Source organism: Magallana gigas, chromosome 5 (genome assembly GCF_963853765.1).
Source record: "Magallana gigas chromosome 5, xbMagGiga1.1, whole genome shotgun sequence".
NCBI classification, from domain to species: domain Eukaryota; kingdom Metazoa; phylum Mollusca; class Bivalvia; order Ostreida; family Ostreidae; genus Magallana; species Magallana gigas.
In genome coordinates, this window is record NC_088857.1 from 11,274,289 (window position 1) to 11,297,859 (window position 23,571).

At 32.5% G+C, this 23,571-nt stretch overlaps 4 protein-coding genes across 6 annotated transcripts; 3 read left to right on the top strand and 1 right to left on the bottom strand.

Moving 5' to 3' along the window:
• Nucleotides 1-17: 17 nt before the first annotated feature.
• On the top strand, nt 18-8,348 carry LOC105345763 (gamma-1-syntrophin). Its single transcript, XM_011454050.4, has 14 exons — nt 18-152; nt 1,008-1,151; nt 1,881-2,039; nt 2,223-2,346; nt 2,482-2,510; nt 2,679-2,791; nt 3,033-3,162; nt 3,533-3,571; nt 3,762-3,878; nt 3,968-4,039; nt 4,340-4,492; nt 4,944-5,036; nt 5,275-5,388; nt 5,791-8,348. The coding sequence occupies exons 1-14, from the start codon at nt 144-146 to the stop codon at nt 5,890-5,892; spliced, it is 1,398 nt and encodes a 465-aa protein (XP_011452352.3). The 5' UTR covers nt 18-143; the 3' UTR covers nt 5,893-8,348.
• Nucleotides 8,349-8,864: 516 nt separating this feature from the next.
• Nucleotides 8,865-14,670, top strand: LOC105345765 (metallophosphoesterase MPPED2). 2 transcript variants are annotated; one of them, XM_011454052.4, is made up of 6 exons: nt 8,865-9,026; nt 10,067-10,368; nt 10,786-11,014; nt 12,329-12,447; nt 13,492-13,602; nt 14,109-14,670. In XM_011454052.4, the coding sequence occupies exons 2-6, from the start codon at nt 10,089-10,091 to the stop codon at nt 14,261-14,263; spliced, it is 894 nt and encodes a 297-aa protein (XP_011452354.3). In that variant the 5' UTR covers nt 8,865-9,026; nt 10,067-10,088; the 3' UTR covers nt 14,264-14,670. The 2 variants fall into 2 exon arrangements, with proteins under 2 accessions (XP_011452354.3, XP_011452355.3); XM_011454053.4 differs by lacking the exon at nt 12,329-12,447 and adding an exon at nt 11,676-11,791 and having other exon boundaries at nt 8,866-9,026.
• A 1,133-nt stretch (nt 14,671-15,803) lies between these two features.
• LOC105341485 (uncharacterized) lies at nt 15,804-19,057 on the bottom strand. The gene is made up of 5 exons (XM_011448035.4): nt 18,960-19,057; nt 17,861-18,537; nt 17,536-17,688; nt 17,218-17,360; nt 15,804-16,642 (listed from the first exon to the last, which is right to left on the bottom strand). Exons 2-5 carry the CDS (start codon nt 18,492-18,494, stop codon nt 16,523-16,525), a joined length of 1,050 nt encoding a protein of 349 aa, XP_011446337.3. The 5' UTR covers nt 18,495-18,537; nt 18,960-19,057; the 3' UTR covers nt 15,804-16,522.
• A 1,426-nt stretch (nt 19,058-20,483) lies between these two features.
• LOC105341486 (Golgi SNAP receptor complex member 2) lies at nt 20,484-22,397 on the top strand. Of its 2 annotated transcripts, none has more exons than XM_066084278.1 (3): nt 20,484-20,530; nt 20,726-21,010; nt 22,012-22,397. In XM_066084278.1, exons 1-3 carry the CDS (start codon nt 20,499-20,501, stop codon nt 22,376-22,378), a joined length of 684 nt encoding a protein of 227 aa, XP_065940350.1. In that variant the 5' UTR covers nt 20,484-20,498; the 3' UTR covers nt 22,379-22,397. The 2 variants fall into 2 exon arrangements, with proteins under 2 accessions (XP_065940350.1, XP_011446338.3); XM_011448036.4 differs by having other exon boundaries at nt 20,507-20,632.
• Nucleotides 22,398-23,571: the final 1,174 nt, after the last annotated feature.

Consider the following 23,571-nt stretch of genomic DNA (forward strand, 5'->3'; position numbering starts at 1 on the left):
AGATCTAGTTTTGACCAAAGCTACCTTCATTACAGAAGAGTTAGACTGTAATCGATAGCCAAAATCTGACAGGGACAGTTAATTTTGTTCTTGTTCCACTCTGCACATCGATTATGAGTTTTATATAGGAAAGTAAACTAACAATGAATGAAGTAAGTATAGGAGAATTTTAAGCAAATAATCAACTTTTTATTCAACCGCAGTATTAAAATTTGATACTTTGACATTTTTAATGCAGTTCGAATTACCTCAGTGAAACATTTTATATATACACTAATACAGGTAATATGTTTACAATAGTGCTGTTAGAGCATGAAAATTCAGTATAATTTTATAACTTAATCATTAAATTTCTCAGTTTTCTGTCTCCATGAAAACTAATGTAACTGAATAGGAGATATATCGACGGACCTGACTGGGATTTGAACGCGAACCCTTAAGTCTTTGATTTCTCAAGTCAGATGCTCTTCCCACTAAACTATCAAGCATCGATGATCGAACTGGTCTGACCATCACACTTATTAAGTTTTATCATATACTGTATTGCAAAAGCCAAGAAAGTATCTGGATGATTATGTTGAAAAATTGTGTAAGATATTCCAAAAGAGACTTTCAAATAAAGAAAAAATGTGAACTATTCCATTATAAATCTGTGTAAGAAATCTGTTTTCGTTCCTGTGAATTTTTTGGAGTGAAAAATGATGTTAATGTGTTAACAAAGATATCTTGGGATATTTTCTCTTCAATCACTTTTATTATACTCCTTTCTCGGATATGTGTTAAAAATCATTCAACTATGACTGAAACAATAACTTGGGACAGACCATAGCTTTAATTCAACACTAAATAACCAACACCTGACCTAATTCAATTTTAGTTTTTGAAAAATGATCCATCAATCATATTCGATAAACAGCTGTTAAAAACATAGCTTGGCTCCCTGTTTTACAAAAGTTTAGATGCAATGTATCTTATTTTAAAATAAAATTGTTCTTTTTTTAATCTAGGATAAGACTGGCCTTGTTACTATTCTTGACCCTGTTGGAAAGCCTAGAACAGCCAAACTTGTCCTCACTACAGACACACTGAGTGTCCTTAGGGAGGAAATTGTGTCAACTGACAGCAATGGAAATGACCAAATGCTTAGCCAGGTGCTTCTTATTAATTTGATTCAGAGTAGTTGTACTGTGATTAGAGAGGTTGAGCATTTGAACTTGTACGTCTATGGGTACGTGTAGAGCTAAAAGTATTTTTACATGTACACGTACATGTACCAACATTTAGCTTATGTTAAAAAAAAAATGCACTTGTAAATGAACATGTAAAATAATTAGATTAAACATTTTTTTAAATGTTTAGTTTATTCTTACTGTTTATGAAATAATTCTGTGAATTTGATGACACCAAAAACACAGTCGTTCTCAACATATTGTCTTCTTTACATAAAACAACTTTTGATATACACAAAGTCTGCATTTCTTTTGAAAAATGCTACAAGTATTCGCCTTGGTGTACTTTTGATTCTGTACGTTTTGTACAACTTGTAGAATTACATGGTATGCAGAAATTATGATGTAATACACAATAAATTAGGGTATTCCCCGAGTTACATGTACTTGTACACGTACACGTTCAAATGCTTAACCTCTCTATTTATTAGTATTTGTTTGGTACATGTATGGTGCTCCATACGTTGTTGAAATCTGAAATTCTGTTGTGCATTTACATGTACTTTCAGTATTTTAGCTGATGGGTATATATCTTTGTGTTTTAATGGAAAATATAAATCATCATGTTATACACAATTTGATTTAAAAAACAAGGTTTAGACTTCAAATAAAAATGATGTGTTAATCATGATGGCTGTTTGCTTTTACTAGATTCGGGAGGTGTGTCTGTGCAGAGATGAAACAGGAGGGTTGGGGCTCAGTCTGAAGGGAGGGGCTGACTGTGGCCTACCTGTGTTTATATCAAAAATGCCTCCCAACTTACCAGCTTCTAACTCTGGCAAGTTGCTAATAGGAGATGCCATCTTAAAGGTATTCATGAAAAGGATCTTCAAAGCTTAATAGCTCTTCACATTTTTTTTGGATTAATCCCAGACTCCTTTGTACTTACCAAGAATTTGAGACTCATTGGTCAATTTTTACAACTGCTGCTTTGACAGCACTTTGTTTTTTTTGCATAAAAATAAAATTAAGAAGGAAGTTTCTTCATTACAGATCAATGATGTAGTTTGTGAAAAAATGGAGCATGATGCTGTGATTGAAACATTGAAGTCTGCAGGGCAAACAGTTTATCTAACAGTCAGATATTTCAAACCAGCAGCACTTTTCCTCAAAAGGGGTAACATACAGTTCTTCTACTAAGAATCAATTGAATCCTAGTCAGACATCTTGAAATTCTTATTTCGGCCACAACACACCAGGGCCAGTGCATGTGTTGATTTAACAGTTTAATTTTTGAATTTTTATTTTCTAGAGTCACAAAGCAGTTCAAGTTCCCCAGGAGTAAGTTTTATATCCTAAAAGTCAGTCTGACTAAAGCCAGCCCCTAGCAAAGTAAAATAGTAGGGGCTGGAAAGAAAATTGTTAAAAGTTAATTGAAACACTCCATGTGTTAATAATGATAAACCCTATGCCTTCTTTGATAATGTGTTTTCCTGTATTTGACCCCAGAGTTCCCAATCTCCGTCCTTGCCTGACCTAGAGAGACAGTGGGTGGTCTGTGTTACCATCCCCCTGCTGTTTGCTTACCTGTCCAGATTCATCCCAGGGACAGACAAACTCAGGTATGATGTGATACAAGCTCAGATAGGATGTATTACAAGGAACTCATGTACTTGTATGTGCATGTATTTTCCACTATTATCTAATTTAAAAATTTCATTACATAATAATCACTTCCCAAACATTTAGCTGTTATTAGCTTATAAATCTATTAAACTTTCTCAAACTGAGAGCAATTGTTATTAAAAAAAAATATACATGATTTACAGGTGTATTTATCAATATGCTTGCATATCTTTTCAGAACGAATGCTTTTGAAGTTGTTGGGGTGAACTCAGCTTCAACAGGGGTTGTCTTGTGTGAAGACAGCAGATCATTGGCTGATTGGATCAGAGCAATAACCAATAACATTTCAGCTTTACTTAGTCATATGGTAAGCAGACACTTTTGTAGTTCTATTAAAAAGCATCAAAATTTGGAAAAGGAGAGATCTTAAATTTTGCTCGCCATTCATTAACGTTTTACTTTTCCCTCATTGAGATTTTATTTTGGATATTTGAAAGTCAGGAGGTCTTTATTATTATTATTACTAATATGTTCATGAATTTTTCTAGAGTTATTAAGTCATTCATTTTGACCATATTCTTTACAACTATATTGTATATATGTAAATATGTTTGTTCTTCTTATGTACCTCTTGTACCATTATATGGTGTTGAGTGAAATAAACTGAACTGAAAATTAGGATTTTCAAGAGATTTTTAAATGCATGTCAATAAATCGGACAATAATTTGCATTACAGATCAAAATGAGTAATAGGTTGTTGATTCCTGAAGACCAGGTGAGTGTAATGCATGAATTACTCTATAAACATGAAATACAGTACATGTGTATTAAATGCATAAACATACCAAAGTTGTGTATGTTTTTAAAGTAAAAAGCTTTTTTTGTGTACCGGCGATTAACTAACATCATTTATAAAGCCCTGGTTTGGGTAGTTCATGACGAGTGCTAGCTGGTTATTTCTTCAGGTTGTACACATGACATGGACTCAAGAAAGAGTATCTCCAATGCGACATTTCCAAGCATGGAAACCAAAATTTCTTTGTCTTAAAGGAGCTGAAATATGTCTATTTGATGTCCCTCCAGTAAGAATTTGATCTTAACTTTTTGTTGCAAATTTATTTATAGAATGCTTTTATAGACTGACTTACAAAATGTCTGTATGTTTTGACAGATGCAGACAAGAGATTGGGTTCGTTGTGACACGGTGTTCAAGGTTTACGAGTGCATGTTCAAGGTTCTGAAGGTACGGGTCTTTTGCAATGGTTTTAAATTTATCATTTAAAAAATAGTTTAGGTTTACCATCTCCATTATCACTCTAGCCTCTTCATTAGTAATCTAATTAAACATAGATCCTCAGATGTTTTCTTTTTCTGATCTTCAATTAAAAATGTACACATACTCTGATCCATGTTATAGAAACACATGTATTAAAATCTTTCAATCAAAAGAGATATGTTTTGTAAATCAGAAGTTCACTACACATCTGTGTCAATGTAAATTTTATCAGTTAGGACATAAGGTTTAAACTGTTTGATTAATCAGGATGTAGAGCTGCTGGATGATCGACAGCACTGTTGTACCATACACTGTGGGACAGGGGAGAAGTTTTATCTGAGTGCAGAGAGCCGCTCAGACCTCCTCCAGCTGGAGAAAGCCTGGTACAAGACCAACCACACCAGCATAACCAGCATGAAGGTGAGCATAGCAACAGCATATATAAATATATAGGTAGAAGAATACAATCACAGCAGCATTACCAGCACGAAAGTGAGCACAACAAAAACAGGTACACTATAGCTAGAAATGTATTTACACTGGTGTCATTAGCATGAAAAAATCAAAATAAAAGCAGATACCTGTAGAAATATACAAATGTACCAGCACTATCAGCATGAAGGGAAGAATTATGACAGCAGATATTGAGAAATCGCCCATATCACCCCAACATTATAAATGAAATGTCATTCTTAGGATAACAATGTAAGTAAAGGGTACAGTCATGTAACTTAGTGGCATCCATATTATGCTGGTACATAATCATATACATGTATACCAGTATGTGTATATCTTGACAAGTAGCAAAGAAACAATTTTGGTTCTTCAGAATGCTATTCAGCTCTGACATTGTATGTGTGTTATTTTGTAGAGTAAAACCTTTGGGTGTACCTGGAGGGGGATGTTGTCCGGATTGACACTGGATCTGGAGTCTGGATTCTCATTGTATGATAACACAACAAAGGTAATTGATCACATGAAAAATATTTGTTTTCTCTGATTAAAAGAGTTGTTGATTTCTATCCAGAGATAATGTTCCTTAAAAGTTTGCAAGAATTTCATAATTGTTTAGAGATTGCCCTTTTGTTTAGAAGCAGCTTGCTTTTTCTGTTTGTGGTTCACACCTCTCAATCGTTTTTCAGATATATAATTATATTTATGATGTATGCAAGAATAGTTGTGTGAATTTTTATCTGCTGTAGAGTTATATGTGGACATACAAATTCTCCCAACTTAAAGGGTCATCTGATGATAACAGATCTAAACTGAGACTGCATTTTCACAGTGCAGAGAATCCAAACAATGTAGAAACTAGGGTAAGATATTTACTGATTGACAGTTTTTTTTTTTTTATAAATTTCCATCTCTTATTAAATGGTGTCACACTAATATGAAGCTCCATGTAGTATATACCGGTAAATATTATTCAATTTTTAGACCAATCTGATTAAATTTAGCTGATGAATCTGCTTCAATATACAATGTTACTGTATATTATGTTCAAAATTTTACAATACATGTAGATTAGTTCCTTTACAATTCCTACATAATATTGATAGATCTGAATTAAAAATTAAGAATTCTATTTAATTGGTATTTTTGTAAGTGTCTTGTAATATTGGTAGGGATTTTAATGCATTTCGTCATAATTACATTTTTAATGTTGCAGCATGTATAAACTGTCATGTTATGAACTGGCATTTACATTTCTTTTGAAGGAAATCCAGTGCTCTGGTCTACACACACTACTTTTCTGCATCCACGCTTTTTTGTCTGCGAAACTGGCATCAGTCGATCCCTTGTTTCTAGGGAGCCATTAAAAGTAATACCCAGTACCTTGAAGCATTGGAGAAACCCGAAAACATTGACATTCAGTGGCCATGAATTGTGTACACATTATAAGTCATTTGATTTTATGTTCTTGTGCATGTTATTGCTTCTATAGTGGAATGAATTTTTTTGATACCGTTAATTTTCCTTCGTACAAGTACATGCATCTCTCTTTTCCAAGCAAATATGTCATCTGTTATCATGCTTGATGTTCTCTTCATACACTAGTATTTGTTTCCTTTTATTTTTGTGGATTTTTTTTCTTAAAGGTCAAAATATTTTTTAGTGCTTGATAAAGATTTTTATTGTGCCATCTTTGAATACCTTAATTGTTTTAATTTGTATTTTTAATGAACTTGAAAAAGAGATCAGTTTGATGGTTTTTGTTAATATCTATATTCTTTAACAATGGCCAGTTATTTTTCACATTTTATATTTATATCTTATACATTTATATAATTTTGCATATGTGTTCAGTTTTATGAGATTAAACTTTTGCTAGATTAAGAAATAGATCTTTGATATTCATGTATACCAAGAGATTATTGTATTTATGAAATGCATATATAGAGTGAAGGGAAAAAAGAAACTGCATAAGTTTGTATGGCATAAAAAGAATCAATTCTGCATTAGTTACATGTACATTTAAAAAGTTAATCAACAAGCGTCAAATTTAAAAAATTACAAACACAAGAGTATAACTTTAATTTATCCATAGAGAAAGGTGATCTTATGATTTACAGAATGAAATCAGTGTGTTAAATTAACAATGGCCATATTATATATTGGATTTTGTTTCATTTTTCTAGTCCACAACCAATAAGAAATTAACAATGCACTTTCATTTGAAACTAGCCATTAAGTTTGACTGCAATGAGCCAGTTGTCAGTATATATATTTTATGAATAGATGCCAGTATATAAATAGTGCCTGTTTGGGAGGGTAACAGTTGAAATTGACACCCCGAGAAAACCATTGTCAACCGACGCGAAGCGGAGGTTGACAATGGTTTTCGAGGGGTGTCAATTTCAACTGTTATCCTCCCAAACAGGCACTATTTATTTTGTTATACTGAATGTCTTTTTTAAAATTTTTAAGAAAATTTTACTGCTTTTATATAGGAATAACGTGAATTCTACAGCGAACCGTACGCGCATAATTTTCGCGCATGTAATATTTTTTAATGTTACCCGTTGCCAAGTGCGTTGCTAACGCTGAGGGTAATAGTAAATATTATTAACTGCGTCTTAACCAATCAGATTTCAGTATTTAACATGAAAGTATAACAATACTTTTTATTTTATAAATGCCTGTAACTATTATGATTTAATACATTTACAAGGCATGAACATGTAACTGTATCTATAAAAGAAGATTTGCTTTTTTTTTGCCTGCATCTTCATTCCTGATTTGAGTTCATCGATTTATTGGTGCTATTTCTATTATTTTTACATATATGTATGCAGTGGCTGCTATTTATTATTTAACCTGTTATAGATCTAGCCTTGTACATGTATATATATTGTCTTTTATTCACTGCACAGTACGGTAAATGAAATGTTAGATAATGTCCCTCAACTATGTCAGAGTTATGTAGATGGAGTTGTTTTATTGTGTTAGCTTGTTAAAGCTTTGTTGTACTGATTTGATTACGATTTGATTCATCGAATGCTCTCGAAGCGTATATGTCACTTTGGACAAGCTAGTGTGTGAAAATTTAGACTGTTAAAAAAGTTGCTGTTGTGTGAATTTCAATTTGTACATGTTGTTACTAAATGATGTCTTACCGCTTGTTTAGGCCTCCCATAGCAGTAGGATAAGCTTGTAATTGTTAAGTTTCCGATTGTCTTCCCACCTATTGACATTGTTGCCAGTTATAGGAATATTTATCATTGTTACTGAGGACAACTCTCTCTCTCTATGATCCGCCCTTATCATCTTCAGATATACAATGTATCATGTACATGTTTTTATGCTTTGAACAATCAGTACAGTTGAGTTGTATACATGTAGCTATTTTTAACTTTCAATTCTCTTCAAAAAAATCAACAGCTGTTTGTAAAAAAAAAAAAAATGAAAATTTTGCCCCCAGTTTATTTTCCACCATTTGCTCTCATTGCCGAGATACCATGATTTGAATTACATTGTAATTGGACTTACAATGTATCGGATTTTGATTTTATACTCTCTTTGGACACATGATAAACATTTTTTGGTGTGAATTTACAACATTGTGAAATCTTTAACATGTTTATGTATGATAGGGAGAAACAGCCTTGTAAGTTGTATGCAGAATGTACGTCGTACATGTATGTTTTATTTCAGCAGTGCACTGCAGTTGTATACATTGTAAGTGATTATTTGGTCAGTTGATTACAAGCAATTGTATCATCTTTTATCTAAGTATGTTTATTTATTTTAGTTAAATAAAAATATGAAATATTGATCATTTTCATTTCATTATTATATGTACACATGCAGTCACATGAGAAAAACTCCTGCAGCCATGCAAAGAATACCACAAAATGTTAAAAAACATATTTTCATTTGATATTAACCTAGCAAGAATGGTTACAATCAAGATGGGAATTTGGTACCCTACAGTTATTATCTTGCATTTATTATGTGTTTTTTCCTCCCGTGATGAAGGCTACATGTAAATGTAACATGTACATTAATGAAAATAAAATAAAAATTATTGCTCAAATTAAATAAATGAACAGTGCATTGAAATTTATTGACAGCTTATATGAAAACTTTTGTGTCTTTTTCGGCAATAATTGGTACTCTCACGTTATATAGCATAAAAGTTGCAAAAGGTGAAACCTTTTCTGAGAAAAATTATACCCCTCTCTCAGTTACCATGGTTACATCATACCGATGTTATTTTGCTTCGTTTGTTTATTTACAGTACGCGGAACTTAATCCGGAAATAAAATATCCGACCGTCTGTCATGTGCTTCCGGGTAACGTGTAAACACCGTAAACAATACGGATTCCAGATTCCATATTGAACTCCTTCCATAAACAATAAGCATGATGATATATTTATAAAAAGAATATGATCTATTTGTTTAAGTATGTGCCCTACACTGGTTGTCAGTTGTTGATTGTTCTTCGTTTGGTAAGTATATGGTTCTGTGATGTCACGTTTGTTGTTTAAGGTGGTTACGTTGTACACGGCCTTTGACCACATGTACCGTGTGGATATACTGTATTGTATATCCAGATAACATAAAATTATTTATTATCTTACTTTCTGGCTTTTCATACATTGTGAAAGAAAGAACATTTTGATTTTTATGTTCATTAATGTTTCTTATACAGCTCTTATTAGCTAGATCTTACAAAAGATAAAAAAAAACAGTAAACATTTCCTGTAATGAAATTGTTCCTGTTGAAGAATGATATATGCATTGTTATTTTCCATATGATGTATTAATCCCTATTTTTACAATCATCTATACTTTCAGTTATTCTTTAGAATCATTTGTACACATGCCATTTTTACCGTTATAGTAATATAGTGTGAAAAACTTGTGCCAATTAATGAAATATTTGTATTATAAATTGACAATAGATTTTTATGGTACACAAGAGCATACATTCCTTCACTCTTATATACTCACAGGTATTGGTGTTTAAAGCAGCTATGGTTTAGATTATATGTAATATGTGGTATATATAATATAACATGAAAACTCCTAATCATCGTGTTACTAATTTTAAGGGTCAGTAATGGACAATGCACTCGGGTACTCCGGCAAATCTTTCCACACCAATGACCCCCTCGCGCTAACATTCGTGCCAACAAGAGATATTAATATAAGTTAATTTGTTGAAATTGTTTATCAATCGTTGTAAAATAAATAAAATTATTAAATAAGGATGACTACTGCACAAATATAATAATTAATTTACTTAATCGAAATATTCTACATTTTCCTGGCTTTTTTAAACAATTTTGTAATTTTTTTGGCTTAAGTTCTTAATATGTTTGTGATTCAATGCATTAGTTTAATTTTATAATAGTAGGCAGGGGAGGTTGATTTTCTTAGAGTTATAACCAGTATATACTATTATAGTATTGAACATTTAATTAAATAACATAATATAAAATAGTTATATATATCATTAATTATATGTTTATTAATCTTTCTTCAGTCGTAATAAAAGAATAAACACAATGTCTGGAGCTCAGGAAATAGAAGTTGACAAGGATACGGGGAACCCGTCCAAGGCGTGGGAGAGGATCCGAGTCCACCAGAGATATTATCGGTGTGATCCCTTCCCACCAAGTACCCCCATATCAGAGGACAAAATCCGCTTTGTCTGTATATCTGACACGCATGGGAAGATTGAGGGGTCCAAACTACACATGCCCCCAGGGGATGTATTGTTGCATGCCGGAGACTTTACTCAAAAAGGACATATGAATGAAATACAGAAATTTAACTCATATTTAGGTAAGTGAATTAAGACATGTTTTAAAAAAGTACTGGCAGAGAAAAAATTAATTTATTTTGATCAACCATTGATCGAATATCATTTTGTTTCATTTTTTAGATAATATATGGAAAGGATATTGAACTGAGACTGTTTTTTATTAAGGACTTGGGAAAGATAACCAATTTTTAGATTCAATCATTTTTATTCTATCAGTCATTTTATTCTGTTTTACAACTTTTCTTATTTGCTTAATATAATTTTGACGTGTCAGTAAATGAATGTTTTTATTTACAGTTAATATATGCGTTTTGCACAAATAAAAATGAGATGTATGCGTTTCTTCCAGATAGTGTAATAGAGTGATGACTTAATTTATGAATTATTTATATATATTTAATAGCACATACATTTCATTTCTATTCTAAATTTAACAGGTGCTCTGCCTTATAAAGTAAAAGTAGTCATAGCTGGTAACCATGATTTGACCTTTGATGACAACATCACTGAAGCATCCCTTAGAACGTTTGGTGTTCAGAAATCTACCGTCCAGTCTTATTTGAGTGAAAGGGGACTTAAATCTGTGAAGCAAATGTTGACAAGTGCCATTTACCTCGAAGATTCACTGGTAACAGTCTGTGGAATCAAGATCTATGGTGCTCCATGGTATGTCATAAATACCCAATGCAATTATTGAAACGTCTTTCAGTCTGTTTAGAAGAAGCAGGTGTAAGATTGTACAATTCTCATTTATCAGACATAATTAAATGTTACATGTTGAATCGTTCATTGTTTATACTGGTTGTGGCATTCGTTAACTTAAAGGTATTTTACATTTGTTTTGAGAATTACATAGAGCTCATTTCAAATTACTCTTGACTTTTTACTTTATCCGAGTCAATGCGTGCATGTGTACGTCAGCCGCTCGACAGACTCTCACTAAAAGGGAAAATTGACAGTATTTTGAAACAAGCTCTATACAATCAGCAAAACTATAAGAAAAATTGGTATTGCCATTAAAATATTAAATAATAGTTTGCATGTCAAATTTAAGATTTCCTCCTCTGTAATGATGGCGTAGATAATTGATTTGGAATGATTTAAAAGTCATATCATTTAAAAAGAGGAAGTATGAAAAATTCGAAATTCAATAGAATTAATTTGAGACCCTAGCTATTACTAAAAGTAAAGCAGGAGAGAATTTACAGCAATTGATTGCAAATTACAAATTAGTCCTGTCTGTCTCCTCTCTGTTGTTCTTTCTGTCTGTATGTCTTGCCTCTTTCGATCCCTCTCTCATGTATATAATACTGTACAATCATTACAGGCAGCCAGTGTTTTGTGACTGGGGCTTCAACCTCAAGAGAGGGGAGGACATTTTAAAGAAATGGCAGACAATTCCTGCTGATCTTGACATTCTTATGACTCATGGTCCCCCAGTTGGTAAGGGCCTGCATGCTTTTGATTGTGCATGATTATATATACCGGTATATATGCTCAGCTCCTGAGATTTCGAATCATGGGTACTATGATTGTGGTGGTTGACATTTGTGGAGAATTTTAACCATCCTCCTCCTTTGGTAGTTTGAGATCTTTGACTTCATTACCTGAAATTTGAAGGTTCAAAATTGTATGAGCCATCCAAAAAAAAATGCTTGTTTTGCTGATTGTATAAAATTAATTCCCAGTAGAATGCATTCATGTACTGGTGGTTAGATTATTGATTACCAAGGTATTAATTAAAATGGTAGGGTGAAAGTTCAAGAAATTACATGTAAAAGGTATATTTAATGAAAAATTTATGATAATTTCAAAAATTTGTGAGTGGATATTGGCAGCATCTTAATTCCCATTGTCATTTAGAGAATTGACTTTAATTGGTATCTTAGGACTCTCTTCATGAACGTACATGAATGCATGCTTGTTATGGTCATCAGATTGTGTACTTTAGATGCATATTACAAAAACCTGAATTTGCAGGTCACCAAAGCACTTCAGGCGGATGGCTTTGCAATTGCGTAGAGGAAAGGAACTGAAAAATGTTTGGGACAAAATACCAAACGAGACTGATATTTTAATATCTCACTTCCCTCCCTGTGGTAAGATAGTATCAGGAGCTTGCACTTAGTTTTATAATGTGTACGTTATTAAGTCTCACATTCTTTTTGGGAAATTAAATGTGTATAATGAGTTACTTCAAGTGTGATTACCTAGGTCAAGGTCACATTGAAAAGTAATATTTTGTGACGGTCAGACCGGTTCGAATACCGGCGCCAGATAGCTCAGTTGGTAGAGCACCTGACTAGAGATTCAGGGGGCCCGGGTTCGAAACCCGGTCTGGTCCGTCATTATTTCTGTAACGGGATGGGAGAAATAATGACGGACCAGACCGGGATTCGAACCAGGGCCCCCTGAATCACTACTCAGGTGCTCTACCAACTGAGCTATCTGGCGCCGGTATTCGAACTGGTCTGACCGTCACATTCCTCCCCCCTTAAATGATCTTCGTCCCTGAAGATCACCCCAGGCTCTTCCCCTGGCAGGAGTTCACCTGTCAGTTCCAGGGGTTGGTCACGGCACCAAATGTAACAAGATGGGAGAAATAATGACGGACCAGACCGGGTTTCGAACCCAGGCCCCCTGAATCTCTAGTCAGGTGCTCTACCAACTGAGCTATCTGGCACCGGTATTCGAACCGGTCTGACCGTCACAATTTTAAGAGTTTTCTGGTAAGAATGATTCTGTGAAGTAAGTACTCAAGTATTCTGCTCAAAATCTCAAGGTCATTTCAATCATATTAGCTGTTATTAATCACAGATCGAGCTTCACTCGCTGGAATTGTATGGCAGCTACAATGTAGGTTAAATTATAATTCTTAATATGTCAACTTTTTGATCTCGACAATGTCCTTGAAACTGTATGGTTCAAATTCATGAATTGCCCCAAGCCTTTGTAAAGAGTTATCAGTATCAGCATGGTCTACAGACCTTCAAGCCTGACAACGAAGCTTTCGTGAACCTTGCAAAAATTTCTCACTCACAAATTAAAGTTGGTTTACAGTTAACTGTATATATTATAATGCGAGGACTGTAGTGGTATGCATAATCAGTTTGTAACTCATGTTTGCTTCGATGTTATTTAAGGTCATGGAGATCTGACTGGAGGTAACAACAATGTCGGCTGTGTGGAGCTCCTAAATACCGTACAGAAACGCGTCAAACCCAAGTTCCATGTGTTTGGACACATTCATGAAGGTATGAACTCCAGGTCCTCACAGTATATGTTCTTACTCTGGTGAAATTCATAGTATTGGAGGTAATCTGACAAAATGAGAGCTCTAAGGGTCTGCATATGATTATCAAATAAATCAAGAGCTAGTTTTCAATTTAATTACATAATATAACATCATTTCTTTCATGTAGCAGTACATGTACTATTATTTGCTGATCTTTAAATAGGAAAGAAAACTATCAATAGAATGTTATTTAAAACCACAATTATTGTCTTATTGTTTATGAATCTCATGAAGGTCTCCTTTTATGCCAGTGTTAACCATGCATTCATAGTTTCTATGTAAGGAGAATCTCTAGCTCACATGCCAAATTAATTATAAGAGAGGGATTTTAAACAGTCATTTTTTGCTAAAAACAAGTTGTTTTTTAATTTTTATATAATTTGCATTCATTATGTCTATGACTGCCAATATGCAAGGGTACCTTGTTTTGCTGCCTTTCGAACATCATTTTTTTTGGCACTCTAGGATATGGTGTGACTTCTGATGGGTATACAACCTTCATCAATGCTTCAACATGCACCAGGAGATATCTCCCAACCAACGCTCCAATTGTGTTTGACTTTATCATTCCTGAGGGACATTCCAAGGAAGAACTTTTGCATATGGAAGGACATTCCTGATAAATAATGGAGGTTAAAATGAAAGGACACTCTATTGCAATTATTTAAGATACAAAGTACATCAAAACATTAAGCATGTATGTCGAGAAAAGCAGGCAGATATGCCTACATGGCAGTGTATGCATGGATTATGCCCCTTGATTGATGGATTCATCTTTTACTTTATATTAGAGAATTTAATCGGAGATGTATTTGAATGTACTGATATGTTAATTGAGTTACTACAAAATGAGAGAGAGAGAGAGAGAGAGAGAGAGAGAGAGAGAGATTTGTTTAATATGAAATCATAATTATGAACAAATTATTTCATTCTTTAATATTGTGAAATCCAATTTCGTTCTTCATTTGAGAAAACACCTTGTCAGGACTTTTAATATGTAAATTATATAATAAATTAATTTTTTAAAGTCTTTCTCCATCTTATCATATTCAAATTTGAAACAATGGGCCTGCCAGCTAGCAGACCAAGTGTTGTCCAATCAATACTGATATCTTAAGAACCCATTGATGGACAGAGAGCAACATTGGTATCCCTAAAGGAGTGCATGGATGAGTCCTCAATCCTGTTGAGGTCCCAATTAAGGTCAGGAGTGGAACATTGTCATTTGGCACTCCCAGGCTGGTACATATATTAAATTTTTTAAAGTACCGTACTCATTGACAATTGTTTTAATTATGACTTGATATTCAACATTTTTTTTTTCACAAACAAAAAAATAATGTATACTAAGTAAGTCTTTTATTTCAAGATGTGTGAAAAAAAAATCAAAGAAAATGTCTAAAAATGCTGCTAATGCAATATTGATTTCATCAATATGAGCATTATAACAGATACAAAATGTATAATATACAAATTACAAAGTAAACAGCAGATGTTACCCTTAATCTTAACAATACACCATAACTTGAAAATATACCAAAAATATATTATGTCACCAAAAAAATACATAAAAAATTGAGCCTTGTAAAATCTTGCGAGTCTATAATCAAATGTGCAAGATACTAATATAAAACATCACACGTCGTGTATCACAGCAAAAGTGGGCTATTAATACTTAGTGTTGTATAATGATTAAAACCACATTGAATGTACATGTTTAAAAAGCAAACATTATATAAGTGTAATTATCACAACCAAAATTGTTTATATGGTAGAAGATTTGGGAATGCTTACATATAAAAGTCACAATTATTTATAGTCAATAAAAGCATCTCGTATTTGACTCTTTAATATTAAAGGAAAGGCAAAAAAAGAAGCACTGACAAAAAAATAAAGGGTATAATACATGTATAATTGCATAAATGTATGTACTACATATGATTATGAAAAGCACCGGTTAATTTATCTTTCCACATATATTCATCGATCACAAATGATTCATGTGTGGATCAAGCAAGGGGGAGGGTTAAATTCAAATTTATTGATTCACATAGTAAAACTACCAAAAATGGGCTAAATTTGGATCCCTCCCCCCTCCCCTTACCCTTAACAAACAAAATTATTACTCTGTGCACACCCCATCCCTCCCCCACTTGAAAACTTCAAAAATCCTACACCTGTGCATATATAAAAATCAGATAAAAGAAATGGCAGCATCATTAAAGACTGTAATTAGATCCGTTTTAACAAGAGCTTGGACTTTGAGCAGTACGTGACAATCTCCGATTTGACAAAGGCGTGGTCTATTCATGGTTAGCTGTCCAGTCATTGGCTAATAAATATGAATATATTGAACACAATGACACTCGCTGGACTTCACCCAGAGATGTATATTTCGCTGAAACAGTGTCAATTTCACACAGCAGAGCAGATCTTGGCAAACAACTTTCCGGATTTGATAGTCTATGAATATTAATCAGCTTCTCTTAGCAATTTAGAAGCAGGTCAATGTTTGACAGCTTGTTTTGATGAGCAAACTAGATATTAACATCCCACAGAAAGTCCAAGCTCTTGTTAAAACTGTTCTAGGTTATTGTATATCATATCTTAATTGACAAGCTTCAATTATTACCGTATACATGCAGTGTACAAAATCCACTGCAACAACATGTATCCTTGCTAAGATATTGCATTCCATTTCAATGAACATTTAATTTGGTTAAGGTTGTCTTTTAGATTTAAAAGAGCATAAAATTATTTCAACAGTAATTCATAAAAAAGTTTTATGTCATATCATTGTAATATGCAAAATCATAACATGAATGACATCCATCATATTTTAAGGCACCGATGTGATATAAATGGACTGATTAATGGAGCTACATAACCACACAGACTTTGGACTTTTTCTCCTTCTCCTCATGTGATATTCTAGCTTCAAACATGTCTTCTTGTCTCTTTAGTCTTTCCTCCAATATCTGTATCTTTTTCTGGTGTTTCTGAATAAAGAAAAACATGAGTAATTTTTTTCTTAAAATTGTGATTATATATGTAGTTTGATTTTAAATATTTATTTTCTCTTTCTCTTATCAGGTTAAATATGATATAGATTAATATATACTGTAAAAAATACAAATGTATAAAGCTTATGTAAATTATCCATAACTAAACCACTTTCGGGTACTTTAAGATGCTTTCCCGCAAATGATGTTTGGGGGTTGTTGGAATTGCCATGTCTTTATAAGCAAGTTTAATGCTATGAATTTCAATAAATAATCTTTAATGACATTAGACAGTATATTCATAGTGGGTGCCATGCAGATGCCGTCATATTTAGCCTGCAGCCTTATATGCTACAAAAAGAGTATGGAAATGTAATAGGATGGGAGAAATAATGACGGATCAGGCAGGGATTTGAACCTGGGCCCTCTGAATCTGTAGTCGGGTGCTCTACAAACTGAGCTAACTGGTGCTTGTATTCAAACCAGCTTGACCATCACATTCCTTGATCTTTGCCTTGAAGATCACCCCACTCTCTTCCCTTGGCAGGAATTAACCGTCACATATTACTTACTTGAACCGACCACTCCTGGACTTCTGCCACACCCAGTTTCTGCACCCCTCCATCCCTTCTCAGGAAAACCCCATGGGGAGAGTGGTACAGTCTATCTATGTCTCCAGTGCCATGGACAATTATTTCTATGACCTTGTGATTCTCTGAAATTAAAAGCATGGATCCTTATCTTTACTCTAGCTGAAATAATCTTGCTGTCTTTGGAAAACACAATAGGAGAATCTTGGTCACAATTTCACACATCTTTCACAATACTTAATAATTATTTTATTCCATCCATTCCCCACAAAGAAATTGTAAATAAATAAAACTGTTTACCTTTAGGAACTCCTACTTGAAAATATACAGGTGTGAATTTGACAGTATAGATGTTGGTAAACACAGATGGGCTAATGGCCTTTATTGCTTCATCAATATGCAGCCTCACTTCATCCTCCAAAGATTGCGGACAAAAAATTCCCTCCACGTAACCTGGAATTTGATAAATCAATTAAATAATAGATTTATAAAAGCGTTAGTTAATCTTAAATAATATTACAAAATCTTGTTAAAGAAATATGTCATATCACATCATGAACCAGACACATTAATTAGTTTTCACAGTCCATTTCCCTAGGTGGCTTTTCGTTTAAATTTGACTTACCATCATCATTGACTCCAATGTACAGTGTCCCTTCTTCCCCACTATTTAAAAATGCACACACATATTTTGAAACATGCTTCTTCATTACATTCTTTATATATTCTCCACCTCCTTTTTTAAATTCTTTGTTTCTTGTTTCGTTCCCAAGTTGCTCTCCTTCTAAATAAATTCCATGCACTGGATCCTTAGATTTCTTGGAATTCTGAAAACCATTACTTAAAGGAGCACTAAAGAAATTTTCCTCTTGATATGAGTTTTGGTAGTCAATATCCTCTCCACCTTTGTGTTTTGGCTTCTTCCGTGATTTCTTTTTCCGTACAGTCTCAGTTTTGTACCCTGATGCCAGTGACTGAGAAACTGCACAAATAGAGGTGTAATTGAATCTTGTTCGACGCCTTGAATCCCAAGATTTTAGTTGATCAAGAACATATTCTGCCTGATGTTCCTCATGGCAATTGACATAAGCGTACCAGGAATCTTTTCCATGGTTGGTGTGTATGAAGATGTCATTGGGAGCAATGTCTATTCCCAGGTAATGGACAAACAAATTGTAAATGTTATCTTTGAGGTTCTTCAAGCCGATATCACTGCGCAAATTGTCTAGGTAAATCACCCTAGGGTTAATTACATCCATAACGTCAATCTTCTACCATATCACTCTTTTTTCATACCAATATCTGGAGTACATAGCAAATACAAAACATCTAAATCGAATAGGACATGTTGCTATAATTGTTATAATGTTAATTAATAATTTTTACACTATTCATTGGCATGTCTTTGTCTTGTAATCATAAATGTACATTGTATACAAGTCATGTGCTTGTCTGTCCTGGACTCTGAATTAGAAATAAATGAACTTTATCTGTATCTGTTGTTTGCTGTTGGAAAGGGTCTATTATTTATTCTAAATTCTAAACTTCAAGCGATCAGATTTTCAGATTTGGTGCAAATGAAAAAATAGTATAGTCTTAATTTTTATTTTAAAAAAGAAGATATTGATTTTTTTAATGAACGTTATAAATTAACTATTAATTTTCACAAAGAATCGATGTCTATTTAATCCATATTTTGAACAGTCTTATAATTCAAGAAATACCTTTAATAAATGTTTGAAATGTCATTTACACTATATGTAGTGTGCTGTTGGCAGTAAGGTAAACAAGGAAGTCCAATATAAACATAACAGGTGCGCGGTAAATGCATTTCTATGTTTAGGAACATACTAAAGACCTGAAATACTAATGACCTGAAAGACCTGAAAGACCTGAAAGACCTGAAATTTTATATAAATGATACTTTTATAAGATTTAAATTTAAATGACCTGAAATTTTATATAATTGATATAAATGATACTTTTATAAGATTTTGGTCTAATGAAATTACTTTGTGGGGGTTTACATCATATTTCCAATTGTGTTGAAAAATATTATAATGAGCTGTTATTTACGCAGAAATATGAAAGACCTGAAAATTTGAATTGACCTGAAATTTTCAAATGACCTTAAATTTTAAATGATTGATACATTTCTATGTTCTGTGTCAATTTTAATGTCTATTGTTGAGTTTTTATCATATTTCCAGGTATATATATTATATGTGTTAAAATATATCAAACCGAAACATGGGCTGTTAGATGACCTACACAACTACACCATCACAAAATTTCAGGTCAGCCCAAATTTTCAGGTCAATTCAAATATTCAGGTTTTTCATATACCTGTGTAAATAATATATTTTAACACTTATATACCTGGAAATATAATAAAAACTCACAAATAAACATTAAAACTGATACAGAATATATAGAAATGTGTCAATTATATATAATTTCAGGTCAGCCCAGATTTTCATTTCTTTCGTATTCCTGCGTAAATAATTGATCAGTATGATATATTTTAACACTTAATTTATATACCTGGAAATATGATTAAAAACTCACAAATAGACATTAAAACTGACACAGAACTTAGAAATGTTTCAATTATATATAATTTCAGGTCAGCTCAAATTTTCAGGTCAATTCAAATTTTAAGGTCTTTCGTACTCCTGCATAAATAATTGATCAGTATGATATATTTTAACACTTATATACCTGGAAATATGATAAAAACTTACAAATAGACATTAATATTGACATGTATCAATTATATACAATTTCAGGTCATTTGAAATTTTCAGGTCAATTCAAATTTTCAAGTCTTTCGTACTCCTGCATAAATAATTGATCAGTATGATATATTTTAACACTTATATACCTGGAAATATGATAGAAACTTACAAATAGACATTAATATTGACACAGAACATAGAAATGTATCAATCATTTAAAATTTCAGGTCATTTGAAAATTTCAGGTCAATTCAAATTCTCAGGTCTTTCATATTTCTGCATGAATAACTGGTCATTATGATATTTTTTAAACAAAATTATACCTGGAAGTATGATTTAAACCCCCACAAGTAATTTATTTGATAAAAATCTTAGAAAAGTATCATTTATATAAAATTTCAGGTCTTTCAGGTCTTTCAGGTCATTAGTATTTCAGGTCTTTAGTACGTCCCCTATGTTTACGTTAGCTTTGTTTTATAATACTAAAAAAAAATAATAATGATAAAAAGGGTTAAGTCACAAAATATGGGATTCTCGACTATGTTAACGAATACCGTGTAAGTATCATAATATTAAAATGATTTTGAAAATTACGAAATATCTTACGGACAATTTAAGGAAAATCTACCAGAGCGGAAGTGAATTTTGGACTGACAGCTGTAAGATTTGACATCATTTGTTATTTGACACGTATGTTTTGTTTGTTGGAATTATAGGTTTAGATTAATTCTTGATTTCATTTTACTGATCAGAATTAGTTCCATGGAGTCATTATACACAAACACAAACAAGCTTATCCAAGAAGTGCAGGGAGATTTAGGGAAACTAGCCAAGAATACCGACAAAGATGGAATTCACTTGTTTGAGAATGAAATTCAAGCCAAGATTGACATCATAGTCAGCAACTGTGAGCGACTTACGATTCTAGTCAACAAGGAACAACCTACCAGGAGGGCAAGTGCCAAATTACGAGTTGATCAGCTGAAATATGACTGTCAACATATCCAGGCCGGGCTCAAACAGCTGCAACAAAAAAGGTGTCAAGATAGTTGTTTTTACTCTAAAATATAACAGGAGAAACAGTTAGGACTGATTGTTAAATGTTAAAGAGGAAAATGTGTTAGATAAAGTTAGTTATTAATGAGATGAATGAACTTTAGTTTTTATATTGTGTGTTTTAAAGGTGGTTAAGTATTTTTACAAATATTTATAATGTTAAATGTTTATAGCTTTAAAAAAAAGTATGAATTACATGTTGATTTGTGCATGAAGCAAGCAATCGAATTAAATGCTATAGTCTGTCCCAAGATATTTGTGCTGCACATTTGGACGATTTTTAATAAAAATACACTTACCTGTGAAAGAAGTGCAATTGAAATAGTTGAAAGGGATATTTTCCAAGATAATTTCATTGACACATTATCATCTTTCACTCGGAAAAATTCACTGGAACGAAAACAGATTCCTTACGGAGATTTATAATGGGGAATGTTTACATCTTTTCTCCATTCGGAATACACTCGGAATACATCGCACAATATTTCAACGTTATCATCCGGGCTTGCTGCAATGCAAAATCTCCGTAGACATCACATTTTTTAGCATTGTATTGAAACCTGATAAGCTAACAGGGTCGTTTTGACTGAGAAATCTTGGAAATTTTTCATACTTTTGAATGAACATCGTTTGAATCCTGAGGTATTTATAAATATCAAACAATTAAGCCAAACGTGAATCCAAAATATTTTGGGACAGAGTATAGGCTGTCCTTAAAAAATGTTCGTTTTGAATTGCTGCTTGTTTAAATAATAAAAAATTCATTATTTGGTAAAAAAAAAAAAAAATACTCTCCGTATTGAAAAAACATTTTATCAGCGGGAAGTACCAGTATTTCAATGTGGCATGAGGCAATTGCAAACAAACAAAATATATTTTTATTTTGGCCCTTTTTACCTCTGTAAACTTTAATGCAGCAATTTAACTAAGGGTATGTAAGTATCACCTTGATTTTACTCCAGATTTATTTTCATTTTATCAGATATATGCTGGAGAAGCAAGAACGAGACCGTGAGGAACTAATGTCAAGAACATTTGCCGCCAATGACCAAGACACAGCCATCCAGATAGACCATGCAGTGCAGCACCACGACAGACTGGCATTCTCCAACAGAGAGATGGACAACATGATTATGTCAGGGCACGGTGTTCTTGAGAACTTGAAGTCCCAGCGCTTAACACTTAAAGGGGCACAAAGAAAAATACTAGATTTAGCCAACACCCTGGGATTGTCAAATACAGTTATGAGACTCATTGAAAGGAGAACTTACCAAGATAAATTCATTTTGTATGGAGGAATGATTGTGACGCTAATTATCATGTTTCTCCTATGGAAATATTTTTCATAAATAAAAATTTTTTAGTCAGTGTTACTATTTATTTCTGTCTTTTAAGTTACTTAAACGTTTTGTATGACAAAATTGTATAAGTGTGTCAAAATGAAAATCCTATTGTATTTGATTGTATGTCTATTATTTAATGGCTATTTTTCTTAGAAAAGAGGAGAGATACAATGAATAAGATTTTCTGTGTTTTTTTATTTGTTTAGCTTTTAATTTTTTTTAGATATTAAATGACAGTAAATTTCAGTAATTTAAGATATAAAATATATGATGTTCAGAAATTGAGTGAAAAGTATCTGCAGTAAGGCCAAAAAAAATTGCTTACTGCATGGTACTTTCTCATGTAAAAATGTTTAAAGTATATAATGGAAGGGAGACTTTCATATTGTGTGATTTATCTAAGCTTTATTCATTGTAATTTTTTGTTTAAAACTTTAAAAATAAAACTATTTCCCTTCCAGTATATCAGCTGTAACACAAAATCAGACATCCTTTGATTTTCTCACTTAGATTGTTAGTACACTGTCAAGGTGTTTTTAAAGCAAATCCTGAATAAATAAAAATTTACCATTAAAAGGAAAGGTTTGTTTAAGATCTTACAATCAAATTCAGATGTGAAAAACATATGAATTCTAATCTTTAAATGGGAACTATATGCTACATATACTTTTGACAATACATATAATAATAATACTTTACAACAATGAATATTTATTTTAAGAAATGATATATAATTAATCTGTTTACAATATATATAAAACATATCTTTGATTCATTATGTACAGAACTGATTGAAATCATTTAAAATACCTTTAATTATAAACAAAAGTGTGCATTGATTGTATTCATGGGTCTTTGTTATCAGGATTGTTCACATTGATCTCAATCATTTTCAATCAAAGGCGCTTAATTATTTCTGAGAAGTAAAAATGTCACAAAAGATCTCAAATAGACACAAAAAAATTTACTTTAAAATGGCAGGGGGCATTTTAAATTACTTCTAAGGCATGAATTGCATCCATAACTCTTCCAGGGCATTCACATTGATCAAACATACCACAAAAAATTGAACTTTTTAAAAAAGGGGGGGGGGGTATATTTTAAAATACTATAAAAACATGAAGATTTGAAAAAAAAATACTATGATTGCTATACATATTGTGTATCATTTTTAAATAGAAATTTAATTTAAAATTAAA